The 23,023-nt window shown below is 44.2% G+C and overlaps 1 protein-coding gene and 1 long non-coding RNA gene across 6 annotated transcripts in view; one reads left to right on the top strand and one right to left on the bottom strand.

Moving 5' to 3' along the window:
- Positions 1-2,820: 2,820 nt before the first annotated feature.
- Positions 2,821-23,023, bottom strand: part of LOC108613299 (serine protease ami-like) — a 49,917-nt gene continuing 29,714 nt past the window's right edge. For 2 of the 5 annotated variants that reach the window (XM_089466436.1, XM_018006668.2), the window contains exons 3-6: positions 4,015-4,109; positions 3,720-3,894; positions 3,390-3,651; positions 2,821-3,309 (exon numbers count right to left, since the gene is read on the bottom strand). In XM_089466436.1, coding sequence (XP_089322562.1) covers positions 2,854-3,309; positions 3,390-3,651; positions 3,720-3,894; positions 4,015-4,109 — 988 coding nt within the window. In that variant the 3' untranslated portion in view covers positions 2,821-2,853. Of the gene's footprint in view, positions 3,310-3,389; positions 3,652-3,719; positions 3,915-4,014; positions 4,157-23,023 lie in introns of those variants that run through there. The other 3 variants (XM_089466437.1, XM_018006671.2, XM_018006670.2) reach the window with 3 other exon arrangements.
- LOC149268943 (uncharacterized) lies at positions 4,185-4,954 on the top strand. The gene is made up of 3 exons (XR_016269598.1): positions 4,185-4,383; positions 4,548-4,620; positions 4,705-4,954. It is a non-coding gene; the product is annotated as an uncharacterized LOC149268943 (long non-coding RNA).

Raw genomic sequence — 23,023 nt, forward strand, 5'->3', positions numbered from 1 at the left:
TAGAGGGAAAGAGCTAACAATTAAAGTGGCGTTCAATTACAGTTAGTTTAACGGCGCTGCATTAGCATTGGCTTTTAGTTCAGACTGCTAATACTTGTGATTAAGCTATGACTAAGCTCTGATCATCTGTAAATAGCCTAAGATCTCCAAGCCAAATGATGTTGGCTCGAATGGAGCTCTCGGCTTTACTTATTTACTCTCAATATTTCCGTATTTCTACTTTTGCTATTCATGAATCGTATATATTGAAGAGCTGTCTTCCTGTCGACCTATGTAACGTAGGTTTGGGAAAGGGGAGCGAATAAAAAAAATACAAACATTAAAAAATATATTTGGAATAGCTGATAATGTAGTCATAGTCGTAGTTCCGCTCGATTTAACATCGTGGGAAGCAGCAATCAGTCCATCAATCCGCTTGGTAAACCAAGTCGATTCTCAGTTCTCAGTTCTGTGCTCAGTTCAGTTCTCAGTTCTCCGCTCTCCGCTCTCGGCTGTCCATTGTCAATTGTCCCCATTTCCGGTCACATCTATGGCTAATGACTTGTTTAGCACCGGCGAGGCGGGCAGAGTTTTTGGTTGGCTGATTGAAATGCTACGCACGCAGGTTAAGTCAAATGCCATAAATAACTTATAATTAAACATTTCGAAAAATTTACAACTCGAATAATTTATGTTGCCCGAATGTTCAGCGAGCAATTGACTGGAATTCTATATAGCTAAAACAGAAACAGAGAGCGCTTTAATAATCTATGAATTGAGACAGAAACAACAAGAGGAATGGGAAGTGGGGTGTGGGAGACTCGGGACGTGGAACGTGAAACGTGGGACATGAGACGTGGACTCAAAGCGAAATTAAACAACAAATGTGTTAAGGTACCGGTCTGTGTGTGTGTGTGTGTGTGTGTGTGTGTGTGTGTGTGTGTGTGTGTGTTTGATAATAAGTCAAATAACAACAAAACCATGGGGGCCTCTGTGGAGTGCCAAGTGGTTAGCCCCCAATGGCGGGGGGCAAGCCACTGAGGCAATCATAAATTCATTCATGAAAACGAACTTGTAACGTTTCTTCTTCTGCTTCTTCTTTTAAATGTTTACTAAAAACAAAAAGCGATAATAGCTGCACGATCCACAGCTCATAATCAGTTTGTATGACTTCTACTCCAAAATCACTTTAACGACTAGCTCAACTTAGAGCTACCCTGTATTGCATTGTTGTCTAATTTGATATTAATAAAATAGATAAAGTTTGAGTGCTTTAGTGCTTGTGTGTGTGTGTGAGAGAGAGAGAGAGAGAGAGAAAGAGAAGAATTCATATTTCCGTTTCATATCCGTGTTGATAGAAGTCCAGAGCACTATACCCCATTTGAGATCGCAGATTTGTAGGGTATTCAAAGACTTTTCACTTTTACACTTGCCTTCTTCAATGGCTTTCGGCTTTGACTTCGGTTTGTTCGGGTTTTTCGTTTTATTTTACTTTTATTTTTTTCTGTCTTTATGTTTTGGGGGCTTACGCTTTGGGGCACACGCGTGTGCTCCCATTTCTCACCTTCAATGACACCTTACAGCAATAATCATGAAAATTATATATGACTTTGGTTTTCTTTGCTCACAATTTCTTTTATAAAACATATTTCAAGAGGAGTTTTTTTCAATTTATTTGTTGTGTTGTGGTTGTTGTTTGTTTGTGTGCTTTGACTCTTGAGATTTGTTTCGTGCCTAGGCTAAATGTTGCCTTCGCTCAATACGCGCTACAGAGACAAGGCGTCATCTCTAGCTGCCGCACCAGTTGCGTTTTCTGCTCCACATTCGGCTCCTACGATTGTCGTCGAAGAGATGCTCTAACTGTGGCAAGATTCACGAATGAGATGTGACAGATTGGAGTTGCTCTAAGTAGAACTGGAATTGCCGTCTAAGTGGAGCTACTCAGAGCCGAGAAGCTAAGTAGGATAATATCGTTTATATTTTATCTATCAGTAGATATCATTTCATCTGTTATTTATAGAGTCAGAAGTTAGCGTTTGATCACGATGACTCCATCATCGAGTTTCATATCTGATCATCTATCAAATGTCATTTAAATAAGCTCTACGTCTACCTCAGAGCATGAGTGATCAATGATGTCTTAAATTGCTAGGCATTACAATAGTCTTTATACTAATGCCTACTCTTACACATGTTTATATCATACTTCACACATACTAAATTATCTACAACAGATTTTTGACAAATGATCACCGATCCTCTGTCATTAGGTTTCATCTCTGATCGTCTCTCAAATGATATGTTAGTGGATCTGATCATCTGTGATCATCAGCTAATCTTTTCCCACAGAGTCTTAGCTCACTTTATTGGTGGCTTCTTCAATGGTTCAGCTGATGGATCGTCTATATACGTTACGGATTGATAGTAGGGCAAAATGCGGTTGCCTCTAACGTAGCGCTCGGCTGTCGGTTTATGGGCAACGCACGTGTAAATACTTAACACCATTTTTCAGTTGCCGTTGCTTTTCGTTTGTCTTGTTTCCCCTCTATTTTTGTGGGGAATTTTTGTATCTCGGTTTTGTTGCTAGCTTTCGTTTGGCTTTCTATGGCAATGCTCCGTAATCGCTTTAACTGTCGAAATTATGCGAGCAATTAAAATTACAGCAATGCCACAAAATATGAGCCAACGATCGGTCGTGGGGGCCACTCGATTAGTGGATTCAGATCTCAGATTGAAGATGAAGATGGAGATCGCAGCGATTTTTTTCATTTAAAAGCTTTTTGTTACAGGCTAGACTGCTCGACTAGCAGATACCCTGAGAATTACATCTTAAGCACGAGCTTCGTAATATAGTAAAAATATTTTTATGTAAAACTACAAGTTAAAATCGAAATCAAATGTAGGAATCATAAATATCACATGAATGCTGATGACCGAAAGAACTATCCACTGGTTACAGATGGACCGAAGTGGCACTGAATTTGGCGTAGCAAGCACCGATCTTCGTGTGGCTGTTGTCGATGCTGTTGGTATTACTGTTGGTGGAGATCCTTTGAAGTAGAGGTAAACGCTTGCTCTTATCCACTTGGCATACACATTTATAGCTGTGTTAAAGGTTATGCCGCGCGTGGGTATTATGAAGCAGGTGATTCCCGACAGTTTATCGTTGCACACCACGGGTGCACCTAAGTCACCTGTGTTGACTCCGACATTGGAGACCTCCGATTTGCTGCACATATAGCCGGGTGCGTCAATTGTCAGAAAACAGAATTTTCTGTCCAGGGTCGATACCCATATCGCTTGCATAGTGTTTGAACGTTTTTGCTTACCCTAAGGGAGGAAGACAATCGATTAGTTTTGTTATCGATGCCTAGTTTTGGCATAGTAGATCAAATTATTAATTTGCTTACGTCAGCAAGTCGAGTCCAGCTGGATATTAGACATTTGGTACCCTTGGGCACCTCCTGCAAATTGAGGGGTGCATATTGAATAGCGCCTGCAATGGGCTCTATATCGTCGTATGTGAAGACCACTGCAATATCGTAGGGCGGCTGCAGCATTTTATACAGTGGATGCCAATGCCAATATGAGACACTCAGCATCCTCGTTGTTGGACTTCGGATCGTAAGGCTGGAGCTTCCCAAAATAACCACAACGTCGTTGTGATTCTTACTGCAACAAATAATATCGGGATAACAGCCAAGAGCTTCACTCAGCCAAACGCCAAAAGCTGTACTCACTTAAATACACAATGAGCCGCTGAGAGAAGCACACGATTTTTAATAGGAATAGCCATGCAAAACATGCCACTGCCCAGTTCCTCAATCTCCTTTGAGTAATACCTCAGTGTGCCTATGTAAGGAACTTCATGAATGCTGACGTCGAACCCTTGCCCAAATTCTGCATCATTGTCGTCTTTAAGGAATAAACTAGGGCTGTTTAATGACACAAGATTTCATTTTCTTATATATGTATATGTATATGTGTGTCAGTCTGGACACATATACTATTGCTTTTCCCATCGCTATCACTTACCCATCTTCACCAATGTAAAGAGGCATAATAAGAAGACAGGAGTGATTAAAGCCACAGACATGACCATAACATTGGCTTGTGAAATTTCACTGGAACTGGAAATTTTGAAGAATTAAAAACTTTAAAAAGAAATTAAGCTTAGTGACGTGTAACGACTGTGTTACTAAACTGAATTCGAATTCAAAAACAAAATTATGAAAATTAAATAATTTAATTTGCAAATATATACGAGATATAATTTAATAACTAAGGCTCAAAAGACAAGCGGCACTTGGGCAGAGCTATATACTCGTATTATAGGCTCTATTACCGACATCGAGAGAGAGAAAAATAGAAATAGATAGACTGAGGGATGAGAAAAAGATAGAGGTATAAAGAGAAAGAGGATAGAGAGATAAATACAGAGACAGAGAGAGAGAAAGACAAAGGCAGAACAAATAGAATTTAAATGAGACCGAAATATTAAATAGAGCATTAACTAAATTAATATATATTTATTATTAACAATGTATATTTTTTTTTGTATTTTCCAGGAGAGTATTCTTTTCCACTGAGCGAAAAAGAAAAGGAAATGCAAGTTTCCATATTCTTCATGAAACGTCAGAGGTAAGTCCTAACACACTGACATACAACAGTCTATTCCGCTCTCTTGCTGTTCATTTTATTCTAATATATCTCTTATATTTTCAGACAAAAGCGCTTCTTCAGCATCATGCTCGATGTCAGGCGATATACACAAGAAATGCAAAAATATCGCAGGATAGTATTAAGTGGCCCGAACATGATATAACTTAAGAGATATATAAATATGTGTATAAATAAGTGTAAATGATAAGCATTATATGATCTAAGATATGTATGTAAATGATAAACATCATATAATTTAAGAGATATGTATTTATGTGTAAGAGAAATGTAAATGATAAACATGTTAATAACTTAAGAGATATGTATAAGTGTATAAATAAATGTACATTTAGTTCATTAAAACTGTAAAAATTTGAAAAACAATAAAAAAACTTTGGTCATTAAATATACAAACGGTTTTCTTATTTAATAGGGTCCTTTACTGGGAATTAACATTCAAAAATCAACGGCTAAAAATTTGCTCCACATGAAATATAGTTGCATATCTTAGGGAGGCTGTTGTTGCGGCCGTTGGGTCCTAAATTTGAACGGTTATTTTCAAAAGTACCAGGCGAACAGAAATGAGTAGCACAATGAAAAAGGTAAAATTGTATTTAACAGAGCAGTGTTATTATTCTGTTAATTAACAGTCTGGTAACAGTACACTGTTAATGGTAATGTTAACAATTATTTGGCACCCTATTTCTGCTTTCTGTGGGCCTGGTACTTCACCAGAATACCTATGGAAACTCTGGAAGTACCAGGCCAACAGGAATGAGTTGGAGGATGAAAAATGTTCGCTGACAGTATATTAGCAGTACACTGTTAGCGCACTTTTATTACTCTGTTAAATAACAGCCTGGTAACAGAACACTGTTAATGGTAATGTTAACAATTATTTGGCACCCTATTTCTGCTTTCTGTGGGCCTGGTACTTCACCAGAATACCTATGGAAACTCTGGAAGTACCAGGCCAACAGGAATGAGTTGTAGGGTGAAAAATGTTCGCTGACAGTATATTAGCAGTACACTGTTAGCGCACTTTTATTACTCTGTTAAATAACAGCCTGGTAACAGAACACTGTTAATGGTAATGTTAACAATTATTTGGCACCCTATTTCTGCTTTCTGTGGGCCTGGTACTTCACCAGAATACCTATGGAAACTCTGGAAGTACCAGGCCAACAGGAATGAGTTGGAGGATGAAAAATGTTCGCTGACAGTATATTAGCAGTACACTGTTAGCGCAGTTTTATTACTCTGTTAAATAGCGGCCTGGTAACAGTACACTGTTAATGTACTTTTAACGAACATTTTCCACCCTACTTCTGCTTTCTGTGGGCCTGGTACTACTCCAGAAAACCTATGGAAACTCTGGAAGTACCAGGCCAACAGGAATGAGTTGGAGGATGAAAAATGTTCGCTGACAGTATATTAGCAGTACACTGTTAGCGCACTTTTATTACTCTGTTAAATAGCAGCCTGGTAACAGAACACTGTTAATGGTAATGTTAACAATCATTTGGCATCCTACTTCTGCTTTCTGTGGGCCTGGTAGCTCACCAAAATACCTATAGAAACTCTGGAAGTAATAGGCGAACAGAAATCAATAGTAGGGTGAGAAATGTTAGTTTACAGTGTATTATTGTAACACTGCCCGCTCACTGTTGTTTACCATAATAAATACTGTTAAATATCAGTGCATTACAATACACGTTCATTAAAACTTAATTTGATCTATTTAGACCTCCCTACTTCTCATTTCTGTTCGCCTGTTACTTCACCAAAATGTTCGTTAAAATTTTGCTCTCAGCGACACACTATAGGGTATTTCGAGGTCTCTCAGTATCGCTCATCGGAAACTCTCGCTTTTTTCTCTTGGTTGCTTGTGTGGCATGGGTTCGAACGGCGCAGAATCGCCGATTGGCGATGCCGCGATTCAGCGCAATGCTGAACTTTTTGTTCAGCTCAGAGCAAATAAGTATGTTTTTGTTGTTGTCATTGTCATTGTTGTTGCTGCGGGTCCATTAAGCCAAATGATGTGCAGCCTCCCGGCCGAATGAAGCCTTGCGCAACAATGTTGCAAATCGGCGACGCTGAGTCGCAGCCACGGCGGCTGCCTCTGTTGCGGCTGCTGCAGGGATCGTCCCATATGCAATGCATTAATGAAGTGATTTGCACTTTTTTCTCTGTCTTCCGTCTGACTTTGCTTGAGCTCCTTTTGACCACCAGCAACAACGGCGAAGCTTAAAGACAAGCTTAAGCCACCAAGCGATTCCGGGAACAATCCCATCATGTGCCAGCCAAGGTAGGTGAGATTTATGACAGCCATAGTGGATCGTGTCAATGTCAGTAAGCAGCAACAACGAGAGCACTTGAGCGCGTCCAAGATCTCGGAATGCTACAGAGCATAAAGAAGAGTTCAAGCCGATCTGAGAAGAAAGAGTGCCTTGGCTAATTGTACCCTGATCGCCAGGCGTTGGGAATTGATCTTAATAAAGGATTTACGGTTACTTTTCAAGCCGCGCAGCTAAAGAAAGATCATTGACATATAGAACTTGGCCGACTTTGGGCCAGCTAATCGATCATAGCTAACATATGATCTTAATATACATTTATGGAGCGATCTACATGTAGGGTATATGAATATTTGCATTTGCTAAGCGAGCTACATAATCACACAGATCACACATTGCAACATAGTTTAGGTAAGTATCTGATCTATTCCCTTAATTGTCTTAGCTCCTATATAAAGGTATATATATATCTGTTTGATCTGGGCTAACGATCGTGATCAATTGATACGAGGAGCAGGCATTGTTCTGGCTGCTGCTGCTGCTGCTAGCACACGATCTCACGATAGCCTCGAACGCCTTCTTGGATCTGGTCCTGTCATCACCAGCAGCAGCAGCGGCAGTAGCGGCAGCAGCAGCGGCAGCAGACCGAAACCACATTTTGCGCATAATTCACATTTTCATTTGGCATGCCCGTTGCCTAATGTCGCCCTGCCCCCATCTGCCTCTGGCGCATCTTTTAGTGATCTGTCTGGGCAAGAAATGGACATTGACCGTCTGCAAGGCGAGTCAATGATCTTCAAACGTGTCAACATTAAAAATAGCAACCGAATGCGCCCAGTGCCAGTCGAAAGGCCGCCTGCTCGAGTTGGTTCCTCCTCCCCCTCCCCCCTCGCCTTCTCTGCTTTAGCTTCATGCCCCAATCGCCGTCGCAGTCGCAGTCGCAGTGGCAGTGGCAGTCGCAGTCTGTGCCCCAGCCAGTGAGATATGTAGACGTGCAGACGTTTGCGAAATGCCAAACTGAAGAGAGACCAAAGACACAATCCCCAAAACACCAACAGCAACTACAACAACAACACATGCAGACATAGCAACAACAACAACAGGATGTTTGGCGGCGCTATCAACGAAATTCCAGCATTTGATCGCGAGCACCTCGAGAGGACCGCAGACGAAAATGCAAAGAATCAAAATCATATATACATATATATATACATATATACAAATGGATGTATACACATGTTGTTGGGCTGACAAAGCCATTAATTACTGATTGCCGATATTCTCGACGCTCAATGAAATTTGCAGACGCGATCAAGAGGGGCACGAAAATGAGCGACAGCGAGAGGGAGAGAGGCAGATGGAGGGAGCCTCTTTGATGGCGCTAAGCGAAGCAGAAAACCGCAAGCAGTTAGCTCCACTGCAAACATACAAATGCACATAAATCTGAGTGTGTTGCCTCCGCTGGCCCCTGGGGCCTCCCCCTCTCGCTCTCTCATGGCATCCCCACTTGTGCGCATCTGAATGACCGTTATGACTTCCGCTCGAGATGAGCTCAGCGAGGCGCGCAGCTTCCCCTCAGTAAGTCAACGATCTGCAGGCGCAAATTCGAGGCAATGCTCAATACTGTACACTGAGCGAAAGCAGGTTGGAGTTGTAGAAGAAATGAGAATGTAAAATCTGAAGCTCACGAAGTAGTTCAAGAATGATCTATATGAATAATGAGTGAGCTTTGAACGATTCATACATTCAACAGAGAGGAGAACTAGTTCAGAAACAGCTAACGAATAGAGCACTAATGTTGTTCGTATCACTGAGTTTATGGAATGCATACTTTTCTCTCAGTGCATGTCTGAATACATGTCTACTTATGAGGCATACCCTTGCCCAAACAAACACACCACACACTCAAGCACACACACACACACATGATATATTCGATATGCCGCATTGTCCTTGAGCGTTTAGTCGAATTTTATGAAATGCATTGAACTCCGTTCACTAAATTAGTCAGTTAAGGCAGCCCAAACAAACCAAAAAAGGAAGAGAAAATAACAAAAATAACAATACCAAAGAAAAGGAAACAAACAAGAAAAATCCGACTACATGATACTTTGTTCCCACTTTGTGTTTATACTCTGAGCCCATTGAAAATGTTTCCAGCTCTATAAATAGTCTTCTATAGTTAACAGACTCAGCTTATACCGCTTTGCCTAGAGTAAATTTTTCAGCGAGACTCATGAATTTGCTATAACCCTGAATTTGTTTGCTTTGCTTTAATTTCATGCAATTTTTTTTATTTTTAGAAATCATTTTAGTAACATAATCTTTATAAGTCAGTGGACTTAATTTGTTTGTAATGTCGATATGTCACGACGGCGATAAGCTTTCGGGGCCGGGTACGGTATAACCCACTATGTAGCTATAAAAATAAATACGTCTAATTCAATGTCATTTTGCATTCAGTCCTTTCGGTCATCAGAGTATCAGTTAGTCGAGCACTCATCAATGTAGAAATTTTTTCATATATATTTTGAAAATATTGTTACATCATTAATCATTACATCTACACTTATCTAATTCGCAATATTAATATTCCAAGACCCACGCTAGTTAAGACTCAACCTTCTTTTTCAACATCTTCAGCTGCATCCTCAGGCAATCGGATGCCGTGGCAATGGGAAGTACATCATCAATGCTAATGCGTCGGTTTATAAGCTCCCATAACTGCATTTTGCAAGTGCCCACCTGGGCGCGCCCTGACCAAAAAGCGAAAAAAGAATGTGCTAGGGATAAGGCAAGTCCTTTTGAGCAGATTAAGCGGCTGGCAAACTTCGTCCTGAGTAAATCCTTGTCTTTGTTTGCGCCAAGAAAAAAAAAAAACATAAGATCATTGCAGTTAGGTGCATCCGACTGCGTGATACTCTGTTATTGACTAAATGTAGCGATGCTATGCCGAGGTGTCCCCATTTCACATATTAGATTCTCGTGAGTAATCGGATTGGCTGTCTGAGTAGATCAATTACTTCCGACATTTGAACATTAAAAAGGATTTTTTTAATTTTCCTGACTTCTTACATTGCACAAAGCCAATATGCTCGTTTTCCTTCTGAGAACAGAGTATGAAAAAGGAACTGCATTAAACTTTTGCGCAAATTTTCATGTTTTTGTACACGTAATTCATATTTATGAGTAGAGACGTTACGGCATCGGTGTGTGAGGAACGTCCCCGAGTGGGCTGGGCCCAGAACTTTGCTCAATTGAAAGTCAAGTGTCAACGCAAACTCCTCAAAGCAGCTCAACGGCAATCGACTCTTCAGGACCGCTTTGGCTGCCACTCCACGAGGTAGCCTCCATTCGCTATCCGCTATCCGCCACCCCCTTTCCCTCCGCCACCACGCTCACACGCAACCCCTTCAAAGAGGGCGTCCCTGCATCCCTCTTGGCTATTTGCGCGCTTTGACATGCAAAACGCGCGCTTCATTTGACATTTTCTTATTTCTTTCTAGTCCGTTTTTTTTCCACCAGCCCTTCCCTTTTCTTCGTCTGCCCCCTAGCCTTTTTTCAAAACGTTGGCAACGCGCGCGCTCGTATCGGGTGCTTATACACCGTTAGAGCATGCTAACCAATTTGCCACCCGCCACATCATTTTCACATTTTCAGTTCCTTGTTTTTTGCTTTCTGCTTTATGCAGGGGAGCCGGGAGGGTGGGGTGTGGAGGTCTGAGCAGAGAACCCTTTCATCAAAGGCGCCCGTGTCTACGGTCCACGGCATTTTTTGCGGTTGCTGTTAATATGATTTTCCGCCTGGGCCTTTCATATACCTTGTTATACTCTGAACCCACTGAAAATAAAAATCTGGTTACAATGCTTTTGTTAAACTGTATGTCACAGGCAGACGGAGGCGTGGCAGACCCAATATATTCTTGATCAGGGTGACAAGCTGAGCCGATTTTGCCCGGTGCGCTAAGATCTAGAGACTTGAAATTCGTGTGTAGGTCCTTGCACAGCACGCGTAGATCGAGTTGGTTTCATAGCACATCTTCAAATTAAAAACATAGTTGTGTGATTTCGTAACCCCTACCCTCAAAAATTTGCATATAAAAACGTATTGCAAAGACAGAACAGATAGGGGATCTCATAGTCGAGCAGTGCTCTAGTCGCTGTTACTTGTTTCTTATTTTTCCTCCACAACTTCATAGTTAGCCTCTGCTTCTGTTGCTGTTGTTGTTGCCTTTTGGTAGCTTGTTCAATTATCCCTTTTTGTGAAGTGAGAATACGCACTGCGTTGCTACAGATGGAATATGCATCAAATGAAACAAGGTGGAACAACATGGAATAAAGTAGAATCAAAGGAACCATGCAGAAAAGAGAGTTTAACTTTAGGTAAATTTCAAGTTAAACAATGTGGAGTCCTATCGTGTATACATAAAATTAGCTATTGAAATGGTCTAAATGGAATCTTGTAGAGTACAGACAGAGCTTTACTGGAGATGGAACATATGGAATCTTCATGGCGGATCTGGAAATAAGAGTAACAACAAACAAACCATAACAATTTCTTCAGGCAGCTCATCAGCTCAATGACAACTACCTAAATTACAATCCAGATAGTGATTCCGAATCAACGTCTAACCGAGTTCAAGGAATCGTAGTTCGACTTCTTAAGCCACGCTTAAAGCAGACTGAACGTTTTCTGATGATTAGGTAGGACCAACGTTTATTATTTTTAGTGGAATTTTGTGTGGGTGGTTGTTTTGTTAGTGGAGAACCTTTAAGATCTATTATACTTCCGCTGTCGCCGCCCTGCGTCACCCTTTCATTTCGCTTGAATTTTAATTACAAGCTGTCAATTGCTGTTCCCTTTTTAGACGCGAGCGAATACCTGCACCTTCATGTTGTCTAGAGTTACACGCACTTTGAACCCTGCCGTCAGTAGGGCAACCAGCAACCGGAATTCGTGAGCGCCCTCCCACCCCCAGCTGAACCACCCCGCACCGCTATCAGTCATAATGTCGTTTGCTACGAAGTAATTGGCGATTGCTCAAGCAAGATTGAAGCGCGCCTAAAATGAAGTCGAGGCTTGTCTGGCAAGGGGATTAAGTGTCAGTGGCAACCGAGGCCCCCAACCGCCATCGCTCAATCTGGCAACCCTTGAGTCCCACTAGCGGGGCAAGGGTAACTAACCTAGAAGCGGTGTTCGGGGCGGCTGGAGTAAATAAGGAAATCAATTGTTATGCATGCAACTGGGCATTAATCTTAAGGATGACAAGAGCGCTGCTCCAATTCGGGGCGTGGCAGCCCCTGAAAATGGGACAATGCGCTTCTGCCGACGAGCCAGCATCGGGAGCAGCAGTTGTAGTAGTAGCACGATGCCAAAGTACAGTCACAGCGAGCGTGGAAAACAACGGCGGGCCATAAAGACGTCTGCTGCAGCTGTATAGCCGTGCTGGTTGGGCGGGCAGCAGGGCGTGGCACCCAGCCAGCCCCCCTCAGCACTCGTCGTCTCCTGCTGCCCACGCAGACGACATCCTTGTGACTCGACATCTGCCCTAATCATCAGTGGCCCGACACTCTCCCCTCCCCCACCCTTCGCTGCCCTGCCCCGCTCTTCCCTCTGCCGCCCCCCCAGCTCAGCTCCTGTGTTAGTTTTCATGGAAGCTTTTAGTTGTCTGCAAAATTTTCGGCGCCTTTTTTTGTATTTTTATGTGTTGTTGCTTTGCCGGCGTGCGTGTGTGTAAGTGTGTATGTGTGTGTGTGCATTTTTGGGGGTTGAATTTTCGGGTTTTGTGATAAGCAGCAAGACAGGCGCCCAGCGTAGAGTGGAGAGAAAGCGCTGCTCGCTGCTCGCTGCCTCTGTCGCTCTGCCTCTGCCTCTGTCTCTGCTACACGTATGTGTGTGTGTGTGTGTGTCTGTGAGAGAGAGTTGTAAGCAGGGCATTGCACTCACTCACACACACACAGCATATATGTATGTATGTTTGTATGTCTGTCCCACACACTTGACGCTTTCGCACAGTGTTGCAAAAGTCTCGCTTTTGTGTTTGTTTTATCTCATTCCATTTCATTTCATTACATTTTGGCATTTCGGTATTTTGGCTTTTCGGCTTTTGGGCTGCTTCTGCGGCATCTGTGCTGCCACGTCTATATAATTAACCGTTAAACTTGGCTAGTCAACGGCGCTCAGAGTTGTCGCAGGTGTCGCCGGCTATTCCCCAGCAGTTTGTGAATGAATCTCCCACTCTGTGTTGTGCGAGAGTATTCGATTATAATAAACAGTTGTAAGTTCTCCAAAAGTGTGTGTGTGTGTGTGTGCGTGTGTGGTCAACAGGCTGTCAGGAGCGGGTTATAAATAACATCAATAACTCCACATGATGATAACAGAGTTCCCGCCTCTTGAGCCAAGTAGTTGCTGCAAAAGCAGCTTTTCAATATGGGAGTGAAATATATATTTAAATTCGTTTTTCGCACATAAATCCTATTCACATAACAATCGCTTTGTGGTCCTAAATTACATATTTAAAATATTTCACGCCTGAGAGCTGTGAATAACGACGTCGATAGCCATTGAAGATATCGGAGTTAGTTTTATTATCCCTTGGAAATTATTTAAAAAACATATATGTAATATATGTATATAGAACCTTATGTAAATATCACAATATTTACCTTGAAAAGCGACAGGCGGACGGACGGAAGGCCAGTGTCCTCCCTCCCAACGATAGCAGAGTGAACTTTTGTCAAAACTAATATACTCTGCACTATCTTGACCATTGACTGCCTAGACCTCTGAGCCCCACTGATACCAAACCCAAGCTTACCCTCATATACAACTCATATATTCAACCTGACATCTGTAAGCAGTTCCATTCTGGTATCTATCTTGTTTCAGCATAAATTCTTGCTTCCTTCCACAATAGCATTTCAATTCAGTATTCAAACTGCCAACATTTTCCAACACTGCCCTTTTATCAGGCTCGCTGTCGGCTCTGAAGCTTCTTTGAAGCTGTTTTGTATTATTTTTTAAGTACATATACATTGTTATTTTCATGCTGTATGGCAACAAGAGGCAAGTGCATATAACGTTCGCCTGATAAGCCACATTGTCGCTCTGATGAGCCACAGCAAAACAGTTACACATTACATTTACCGTTACAGTTACAGCTACATGGCCCCATGATGGATCCAGTGTGGCCGGCGTTCAGCAAATGCCAACAGGAGCTCCCAAACACACGCGCACAGACAATAGTAAGGATGGGTAGAGAGGGGGGAACAGAGTTGTCGGGGCGCGGCAGAGGCAGAGGCAGCGAGGAGAGCAGAGCAGCGCAGCAGCAGCAGCAGCAGCGGCAGCTGAAAAATGTTGGGCTAGAGTAAAGTGGGAAAATATCGATTGCTTCCTTTTTGTTTTGTTTTTGTTTGGGCTTTTTTTTTTGGCTGGGGGAGGGACGGAATGGAGCTTTGACTGGAAAGAGGCCTGTTGGAATTTCAGTGTAGTGTGGTGAGAGAGAGAGCGAGAGCGAGCGGGAGGAGTTGGTTAAGCGTGCGCAGCGTGGACTTTCGATTAATGAAAAGCGCGCCAAGCGTTCCGCCTTGCTGCAGTGTCACTCACAGGAGGAGGCGTGGCAGAGATGGGACGGATGGGAGGGGTGGAGGTGGGGGCAGTGGTATGGTCGGAAGAATGGATTGGGTCCACATTCCGAATGCGCTTTCAACTGTCAACGACGGCCGCCCGGCGTGCAGAGAAACTCACAGAACACAGGCTCGAATCGTTTTACGAGTGCCACAAGGAACACGCCAATTGGACAACAACAACAACAACAACAATAGCTCGAACAACGCGAACAACGCGAACAACAACAAAATCTGGCAATCAGAAATGCTGACATTTTCGCAGCGACAGCTGTCAAAAGGACGAAGGCCGCCAAGGGCCAGCCGATTGGATATGGATCGAGATATTTATGTGTATATGTGTGAGGGTGGGCGGCTGGTCGGGGGCTTGAGGGTGGTGGGGTGGTAGGGCTGCCCCCATCCTGTGGTCGCTCTCTGATTATGCAAATTTTATTGATATGCCAAGGCGGAACGCTTACGAATAAAACTTGCGCCTGGTTAAAGCGAGTTTTAATATGCGCTGTTGATGTTGTTGTTGTTGCCTCGCCTTTTGTGTTACACCGGGGAGCAATGCTTGTGCACCCCCACCCACCCCCAGCCCTACTCCAATTGAGCCACAAGCAGCTGAGCAGCCTTTCCTGGTAGCTGATTATGACATGGCGAATGGACTCGGCAGACCAAACATGTTGACTCTCCAGCAAGGACAGCCGCTTGATTAGGATGGGCAGCCTGTGGGGTGCGGTGGGCGGCCCTTAAATTGCTTGTTTATAAATAGCACTGGCGAGCCGATTGATTAAAATTGCTCTTTAAACATTCATTAAATTGGCGCTTAGTTTGAATTGCACATGGAGCACACACATATCAGCACACACACACACGCAACGAACTCTAATAATAGGGGGTTTGAGTATTTCGCATCGATAGGTTCGAATTGAGTTGAATATGAAAAGCTTTCAGTGTTGATCAACGTATAAAATCAAATGGAATAGATTGAAAATGAAAGATGACCAGCTAAGAGTGATGGGTGATGGGATGATACTGAAATAGGTGATGACTATTCTGGAGCTATCGATCACATTCAATCAGTAATCATTCAGAAGAAAACCCCAGTTTTACGGGCAGCGCTGATAGCTCTAGACTACCTGCATTCAACTCGATAACTATAAAATTTATACACTTACTCCTATACTTCCCCCTCCTCCAGTTTACCATCTGTCTATGAAATTCACTTGCTACAAGTCGAGTTACAATAGAACAATTAAACCAAATGTATTTCCTATGCCACACCCTCCCACTTCCATCGCTCCCCTTAACAGCGATGACTTAGTGAACTGATCGATGTCTGTTGCTTTAGTGAATGAAAAATATTTGCTCTGGCTCTTATCTACTGAAGCCCTATCTGAGACGCATTCGAAACTCCCATGCATTGCGCAAGGCCCTCCTAAATGGTAGCTCCGAGTGCAGTGGAAACTATCTCAGGAATTTCATTCACAAAAAAGAATACTAAAAGAGACAAGAAAATTACGAAAAAATGTCAATAATCAATTTTGACGATGATAAGTTATCGGGGCAGCTGCTTAGTAAGCGAATAACTGTGAATGCAGCCGGACAGCCCCTCCGAGAGCATGAGAGGGGGCAGGCTGGCGGCTCTGGCTGGTTCCGGGTCTGACTGGCAAGTGGATGGATTTGACATTATCTGCAATAAAGATTACAAGTTGACTTCTTGTTTGGCTTTGCCTTTTTGGCTGGATGTCATAAAAAGGTTTTATGAGATGCCGACGACAATGCCAGGGGCGGCAATGAGAGGGGGAGGATGAGGGCTGGAGGCAGGAGCAACAGCAGCAGCAGCAGCAGCAGCAGAAGCATTTTGTTTGCTTTTTTGCTGCATGTCACTCGCTCGATTCGTTTTAGAGCTGTGATTATATTATCTTGATTTACGTTTACATTTCTTTAAGGTGGCACTACCCTGCCTTCCCCTCCCCCCTTGTGCTCCTAGAGAAAGTGCACGGTCATGCGAAGGCGGGTGCCGGCTCGGGGTCACTCAAGACTTTTTACAGACAATTTCTGGCTTATCTTATGCTTGCATTAAAAATATTTACACAGCACAGCGTGAATGGCAGCGGAGAGGGGCAAGCTGGGGGCAAGCCTGGGGGGCGTGCTTCAAATTTTCCACTTGGTAAGCTATAAAAAATTGATGCGACACTAGTCACTAGAAAAGTTATGCAGAAGAAGTCGTTTCGAGTCGCTCGCCCAAGTGCTGTATAGTTTACAGAGCACTGTTAATGCTGCCAACAGAGCTCTGCTAAAGAATAGCTTTTAACTCTTTCTGTTCTCTCTCCCACAGCAGGCCAGCCAATCAAAACCTTTGCTCAGAGAGATCAGCACAAAACTCTGTTAAGTAAATTACAAATGTAAATGTCTTTACGATTTCATTCCGTGCTAATCAAACGCTGTTAAGTGAGACTCTGTTAAGTTATGTAGTCTGTATTGAGCTGCAGCAGATGCTATGCTCAGAGCATAAATATGTGAGCTTTGACTCTTCCCCCTCCTGGCATTTCGATAAAAGGGATTCCTGAATTCAATATGAAAATGTAGTTGATAATAAAATTAGCCAGCCAGCCGTAAAGTAGGTGTCTGCCACATGAATTTCTGGCGCTCTCAATAAGCAATTTAACTGAATGCCAGAACCGCATCCCACCCCCACCTCCACCTCCACCTCTACCACCACTTCACCCACTTAATCATTAACATCGGGCAAATGGGAAAATTGCGAATGGGGAGCTGGCGGTGTCCCGTTCCCTTGCGCTGCGCTGCGTTGCTTTGGCGTCCCTTTGGGGCAGCGAGGAGACAATGACAGCACTTAGAGACATCAAAAAGCAATGCAAACGCTACCCATTCGACAGCAGCAGCAGCAGCAACAACAACAATGCTCTCCTCCCTATAAGTCAGCTAGTTCTGTAGTGCCACGCCCCAAGCCCACCAGCTCCCGTCGTCTCGCTGCCTCGCTCGCTGCCAAATGCGACGCCCTTTTCATTTAATATAAAGCAATTTTCCCCTCAAATTCACTTCAATAAACAATTTTGACTGGCACACACACACACACACACACACACATCAAATGCAAACAAAAGCGCGACTTTTGAAAGATTTCCCCCGCAAAGTTTTCCACCCATCAGCTGCAAAAGGTGCGCCAACCCAAGCAAAACTGGGAGAACTGTGAAAACTGAATATGGAATAAGGTAATCAATTTATGCAACCAGCTATTAATAACTCACTTTCAATTTCCATTGAATGCCAAATGCGCGTTTTCCCCGGATTGCGCGATGATAAATGCGGGAGGAGATCATAAGGAGCTGCAGATATTGAATCTAGTACTATCGCTTTATTCTTAATGTAAATAGCCAGATTAATAGAGATACATACGTTTATAGTCCGTTCCCAAGTCTTTGAGCTACGCAGTCTTTATTTATCCTTACCTAACCAACAAGAACTAAAAGTCACTGGGCTTCATTTTGGCTAAATTTGTAATCCTTCCAAATTCTTGGTTCAAAATTCCAAAAAACCAATAATATAGTCCCGATACTGATTTTAATCACTCCTATTACCCTTTTATGCCTATCAATAGTATATCAATAGTATTAGCCGGGTGTTTCTCACAAAGGCTACTTGTATACACAAGTGGGTACACCTAACCATAGCTTCTGACTCTTATTATGATATTATCTTGCGCAGTAAACCTTAAAGTCAGAGGTCTCACAAGGAAAGAGCTGAAAATCTCGGGTTTTCGTTGGCATGCATTGTTTAAGTATCCAAAGTACAACATGGGTGTGATCTTCACTTGGGACGATACAGAGCCCGTTAAGGGAGCCATTGAATAAGCGCCGCTCAACTTGAGGGAAGTCCCCGAGGGGAAGAAGTGTTTAGTAGCCGGCTGGGGCTATTACAGTCACGTGAGCAAATAACGTTATCCAGTATTTCGAAACAGACTATTCGAGATTGTCCTTTCCCACTTTAGGCTGTAAAAAAAACGATCCGACTCTCTGCAAGCGATATGGGTAACGGTCAAGAGCAGAGAATTTTGTTATAAGACCGTTCAAGAGCTCGGCTATATGTGTACCTGGGCAGGGTGTGGTAATATAGCACCCAGCATTATTGACTTCAGTGCCCCACTGATGAGCGACGATATGATTCCGGGGGTGAGCAGCATAACGGCCGGGTACGGTATAACTATGTATGTAAAGGTGTAGCTGTAAATGTGTTTGCCAAGTTGATAAGAGAAATCATTTAGCTCTACTTCAATGCATCTACAATTTTTATCAAGGTGCAAGTGTCAGGGTATCTGCTAGTCGTGCACTCCGGTAACACTGTAACACTTGTATTTGTTCATGTTCAATTTGACGAAGGAGTAACAGACGCTGCGAGTGCTCTCACTCTCACCAACTGTTGTCCCTCCCCTGTCTCCCTTCAATTCTCCACTGCACGCTTTTGGCAATTATTTAAAAAGTGTCAACTGTGAAAACAAGCCACAATTCACAGGACTCGCAGAATTCGCAGGAAGCTGCGACAGGCGAATTGACAGGCGAGGACAAAGCGCGACCGAAATGATGAACGGACCCCGGAGAGTTGACTAGAGGGAGCAGTGGGTAGGGCCTTGGGCCACGTGAAGGGAAGAGCTAGCGGTTGGGGTAGAGTGAGTGGGTGGGTGTGGCTGTTTGACCTCGACTCGGCTAACAAGCGAGAGATGCCCGTGCGTCGAGCCTTGGTCCTTCTCGAGGGTTTTCTGCCTGCTTCGGCTGCTGCTGCTGCTGCTGCTGACGACTCGACGTCTGTCTCAAGTGGGTAAAAACGCTGTGAAACGTTTATAGCGTACACACACACACACACACACGCACAAACTTGACCCAATTCCTTGTGCGTGTGTGTTTATCCTTGGCGCTGGTGAAAAATGGTGTTTATGAAGCGCTTATTGTGTTTGGTTTGAAGCTGCTTCCGTTTCCGCACTCGAATGGCGTGCGCCACAATGAAAACCAGGATATGCCACACACAGACCCCCACTCTCCAGCCCCAACCCCTTGCCTCCTCCTCCTCCTCCTCCTGCTGCTGCTGCTGCTGGCTATTTGCTTGGCATGCGCCGCTGCCTTTGGCCAGTTTTGTCGCACGCTTCGAGCCCCCCAGCAGCCACGCATCCGAAACATTTTACGCATCTATTGGCATAGGCGTGCCCAGGTCCAGCCTAGTGAGTGGAGTCCTGCCTATGTCCTGGGCCACTTTGACAGCAAAGGGAAACGGAAGCGGAAATTTCGTGCCCATGCGTTTTCATTTTTTGTGTTGACGACTGCCGCAGGACTTCTACTACTTTGTCTGCCTCTGCCTCTGCCTCTGCCTCTGCCTCTGCCCCGGCCAGGACATGGGGTGTATTGGTGGTTCTTTTGTGGTGTGGCAAAGCACCACCCCAGCCGCCGTGCCTCACAAGCTACTGAAGTCAACCGCAAGTGTTTCACATTAGAGCATTTCACCAAAAGTGGGTGGGTTCCCCCTTCGGGTCGCCTAGGCTGAGTCAAAGTTCTATTTCATACTCAATCACGACAGTGTGAAAAGGTATATGGGTTTTATGCAGTGTCCCTTTTGTCCGCCTGTCCGTAACGCTAGAGCTAGAGCCAAGAGACTTGAAATTTGGAATAGATTCGTGTAGATTCTCGAATTACAAAATACATAACACTTACATATACCAATTGGGGGCGTGGCAAGGTTTGGGTAGTAGATAAGTATTCTACAGTCGGTAACAGCCGACTGCACCGTCCTTAATTCTTTTCCTATAAATTCTGTAAACTTTTGTTGCAATCCCATTTTTCGTTTGATTTGTGGGCCTGTCTCGTCGAAGTCAAAGAAAATAAATAAAATAAATAGGAAATGAGAACTGCTGTGAAGGGGGTCAGAAGCTGTTCTGAAGTCAAAGGAAATTAGCCAGGAATACTCGAAATACTAAATTATTTTCCTTTGATTTTTTACCCAGGCCCAAGTCCCATATTTCTATATTTTAAATTTAGTATTAGAGTCTCATCTCACTTTCACTAAAGTTAGTAGTGGGCAAAGTTCACTCTTAAATTATTAAGCCAGCTTCTCAGAAAGCTCTGCGTCTTGCCATTGGGGTGGCTCACTCCCCACTCCCCACTTCCCTCTGGCCGACCCTCGGCAATGCCTCAAAGTATTTCATATCCCATTTCGGGAAACATTTTTTAATAAAATGTAAATTATGCGTCCTCGTTTGATAAATGTCCATTGAAAAAGTTTTTAGTTCAATGTGTTGCCTTTGTTTTTGGAAAGACACACACACACACACACGCACCACACACACATGGATATATATAGATATCTTTCTAGTAGCTCTCGTTCTTGTGGCTTTTCAGTGGCTCCAATATTTTATTCATAGTTGACACGAAATGCGTAACAAATCGCTTCAAAGTCGATTCCTCTGACTGGGCCATGAAATTTATAGTCGCTGGCCCGAGCACGGCATACGTCAGCGGAGGGCGAGGGTGCCACACTGCGAGGTGGGGGCGTGGCAGTCGAAGAAGACAAACGTATGTGGATGAAGGAAGTTGGCTTCGGGCTGATCTGTTGGCCGTTGCTTTTGTTGGCGCTCGAATCAAAAATAAATAAATATAAAACCAGTGACAGGCATCCAGAAGATGGAGGCGGGCGAGGGAGGAGGGGGCGTGGGTGGGGCTGGGCGTGTGGCTTGGATAACTGGAAGCAGCTGGGGCTAATAAAAACCGAATTTGCATTGAATTTCGACGCACGTCGCCAGCGAAATGTGTGGAGCGAGAAAGGGAAGAGGAAGAGAAGGGAGAACCTGTAGATATGATCGAAGAGTTAAATAACCTATAAGGCGAGCTGAGAATATGAGAGAGGTGAATGCATAGAAGGAATAGGGACATAGCTGTGCAAGCTCTTCCGGCAAGACATGACTGCCTGCCTGATATCAGTTGAATCATCTGTTCCGACGAGGTATACGGATATGAAATTCCCCAAAGAAAGACCCCATTTCGTTGAACTCTCTCTTAAGAACTCTTCCGTCTTACACTAATAGGCGTATATCCCAACCCAATTCTAACAAATTTCCCTGCGTACCAACTTCATTCTCTCTCTTTTAGTCAGGGTAATCCCCGGCTAATTCCAGTTGCTCTCTAATGTACCGTAATATCCCACACATTGTCCAGCCTGATTCATTGAGTTCCACTTTTCGTCTGTCGCACACGATTTTCGGTCTTCCCCTTTCTGACTACCCCTATCACTCTTACTCTCTCTCTCTCTCTCTCTCTCCCTCTGTCCATTCGCTGGCTTTTAAAAATGGGCCATCAGCAAAGTCGGTTTCATTTGGGATGTTTACAAACAAAACGCTGCGACAGAAACAAAAGCAAACAAATCTGTTACCTAGCTCTGTCCCCATCCTCGTGCTCCCTCGCCCCCGCTCGCTCCCTTGCCTCCCTCGGGCTAATCCAGCTAAAAAATGCAAGTCTGCATTTGTCTGCGCGCCTTTTCGGGCTTTCAATTTTCAATTTTTGCGCGCTAAATCCAGATAAGGCTGAAGTCCGGTCCAGGCGGCGACGTCGGCCTCGCAGTCGGCTATCGGGTTACAGCTCCACAACACACGCTCCCCCGGCCGTCCCCACTTCAGCCACTGTAATTCAAGCCCCTTGCCCCGCTTTTAATTGAAAAATGCCCGTGCGAGTCGAGTCGACGAAGTTGCAGCTCGTAACTTGACATCGAAGTAGGCGACGCAGTGTCGGTCGGGTTAGGTGGGGAGGGGCTAGGGAGCTTGTTTAAGTGCTTGTGGCATCTGTGGCAGCGCACGTGCAACGGCTTTTTGTCAAAGTGTCGCCAGCGACGTTGCGAATTTGCGCGGGAACTTTTTGTCCACAAGCAGACAGACCTCCCCTCCCGCCGCCTTCCGTCCGCCGGCAGCATGCGGAAACCCCGTTGCGGCTTCATATTTACACAAGCGCGGGCGAGCGGGCAGAGCATGTCAGCTTTTATGAAAGCCAAACATTTGGTCGGTTCATGTGAACCCACGCTAATCCATTTTCGCAAACAGAAGAGGCTAGGAGCAGGAGCAGGAGACGGGGTAGGGGGGAGGGTCCCCTCACTGCCTAATACAAACAGATCTGGCGTTATCGGGACTATGGTCTGGGGCTCGGGTCCCTGGAGTCTGCCTCCCGACGCTTGGGTGGCGACCGGTTATGTAAGCCGAGCATTTGCCCGTCTTTTGGGCCGAATTCGCATTCGCAAAATTAGTTTTATGCAAATGCTTAACGCCACATAAATTTGCTCTACAAAACTGCAGCATGCAACCGAGGGGCAAGCGGGCAAGGGGGCAAGGGGGCAAAGGGGCAATTGGTGAGCAATTCGAGTTGGACTTCCACTTTCGCCTTGATGTCTTTTGTGGCCAGAAAGATTGCGCTACAATAGCAGCCAGGTGGG

Source organism: Drosophila arizonae, chromosome 4 (assembly GCF_054131065.1).
Source record: "Drosophila arizonae isolate 15081-1271.41 chromosome 4, UAZ_ARI_1.0, whole genome shotgun sequence".
In the NCBI taxonomy this organism is placed as follows: domain Eukaryota; kingdom Metazoa; phylum Arthropoda; class Insecta; order Diptera; family Drosophilidae; genus Drosophila; species Drosophila arizonae.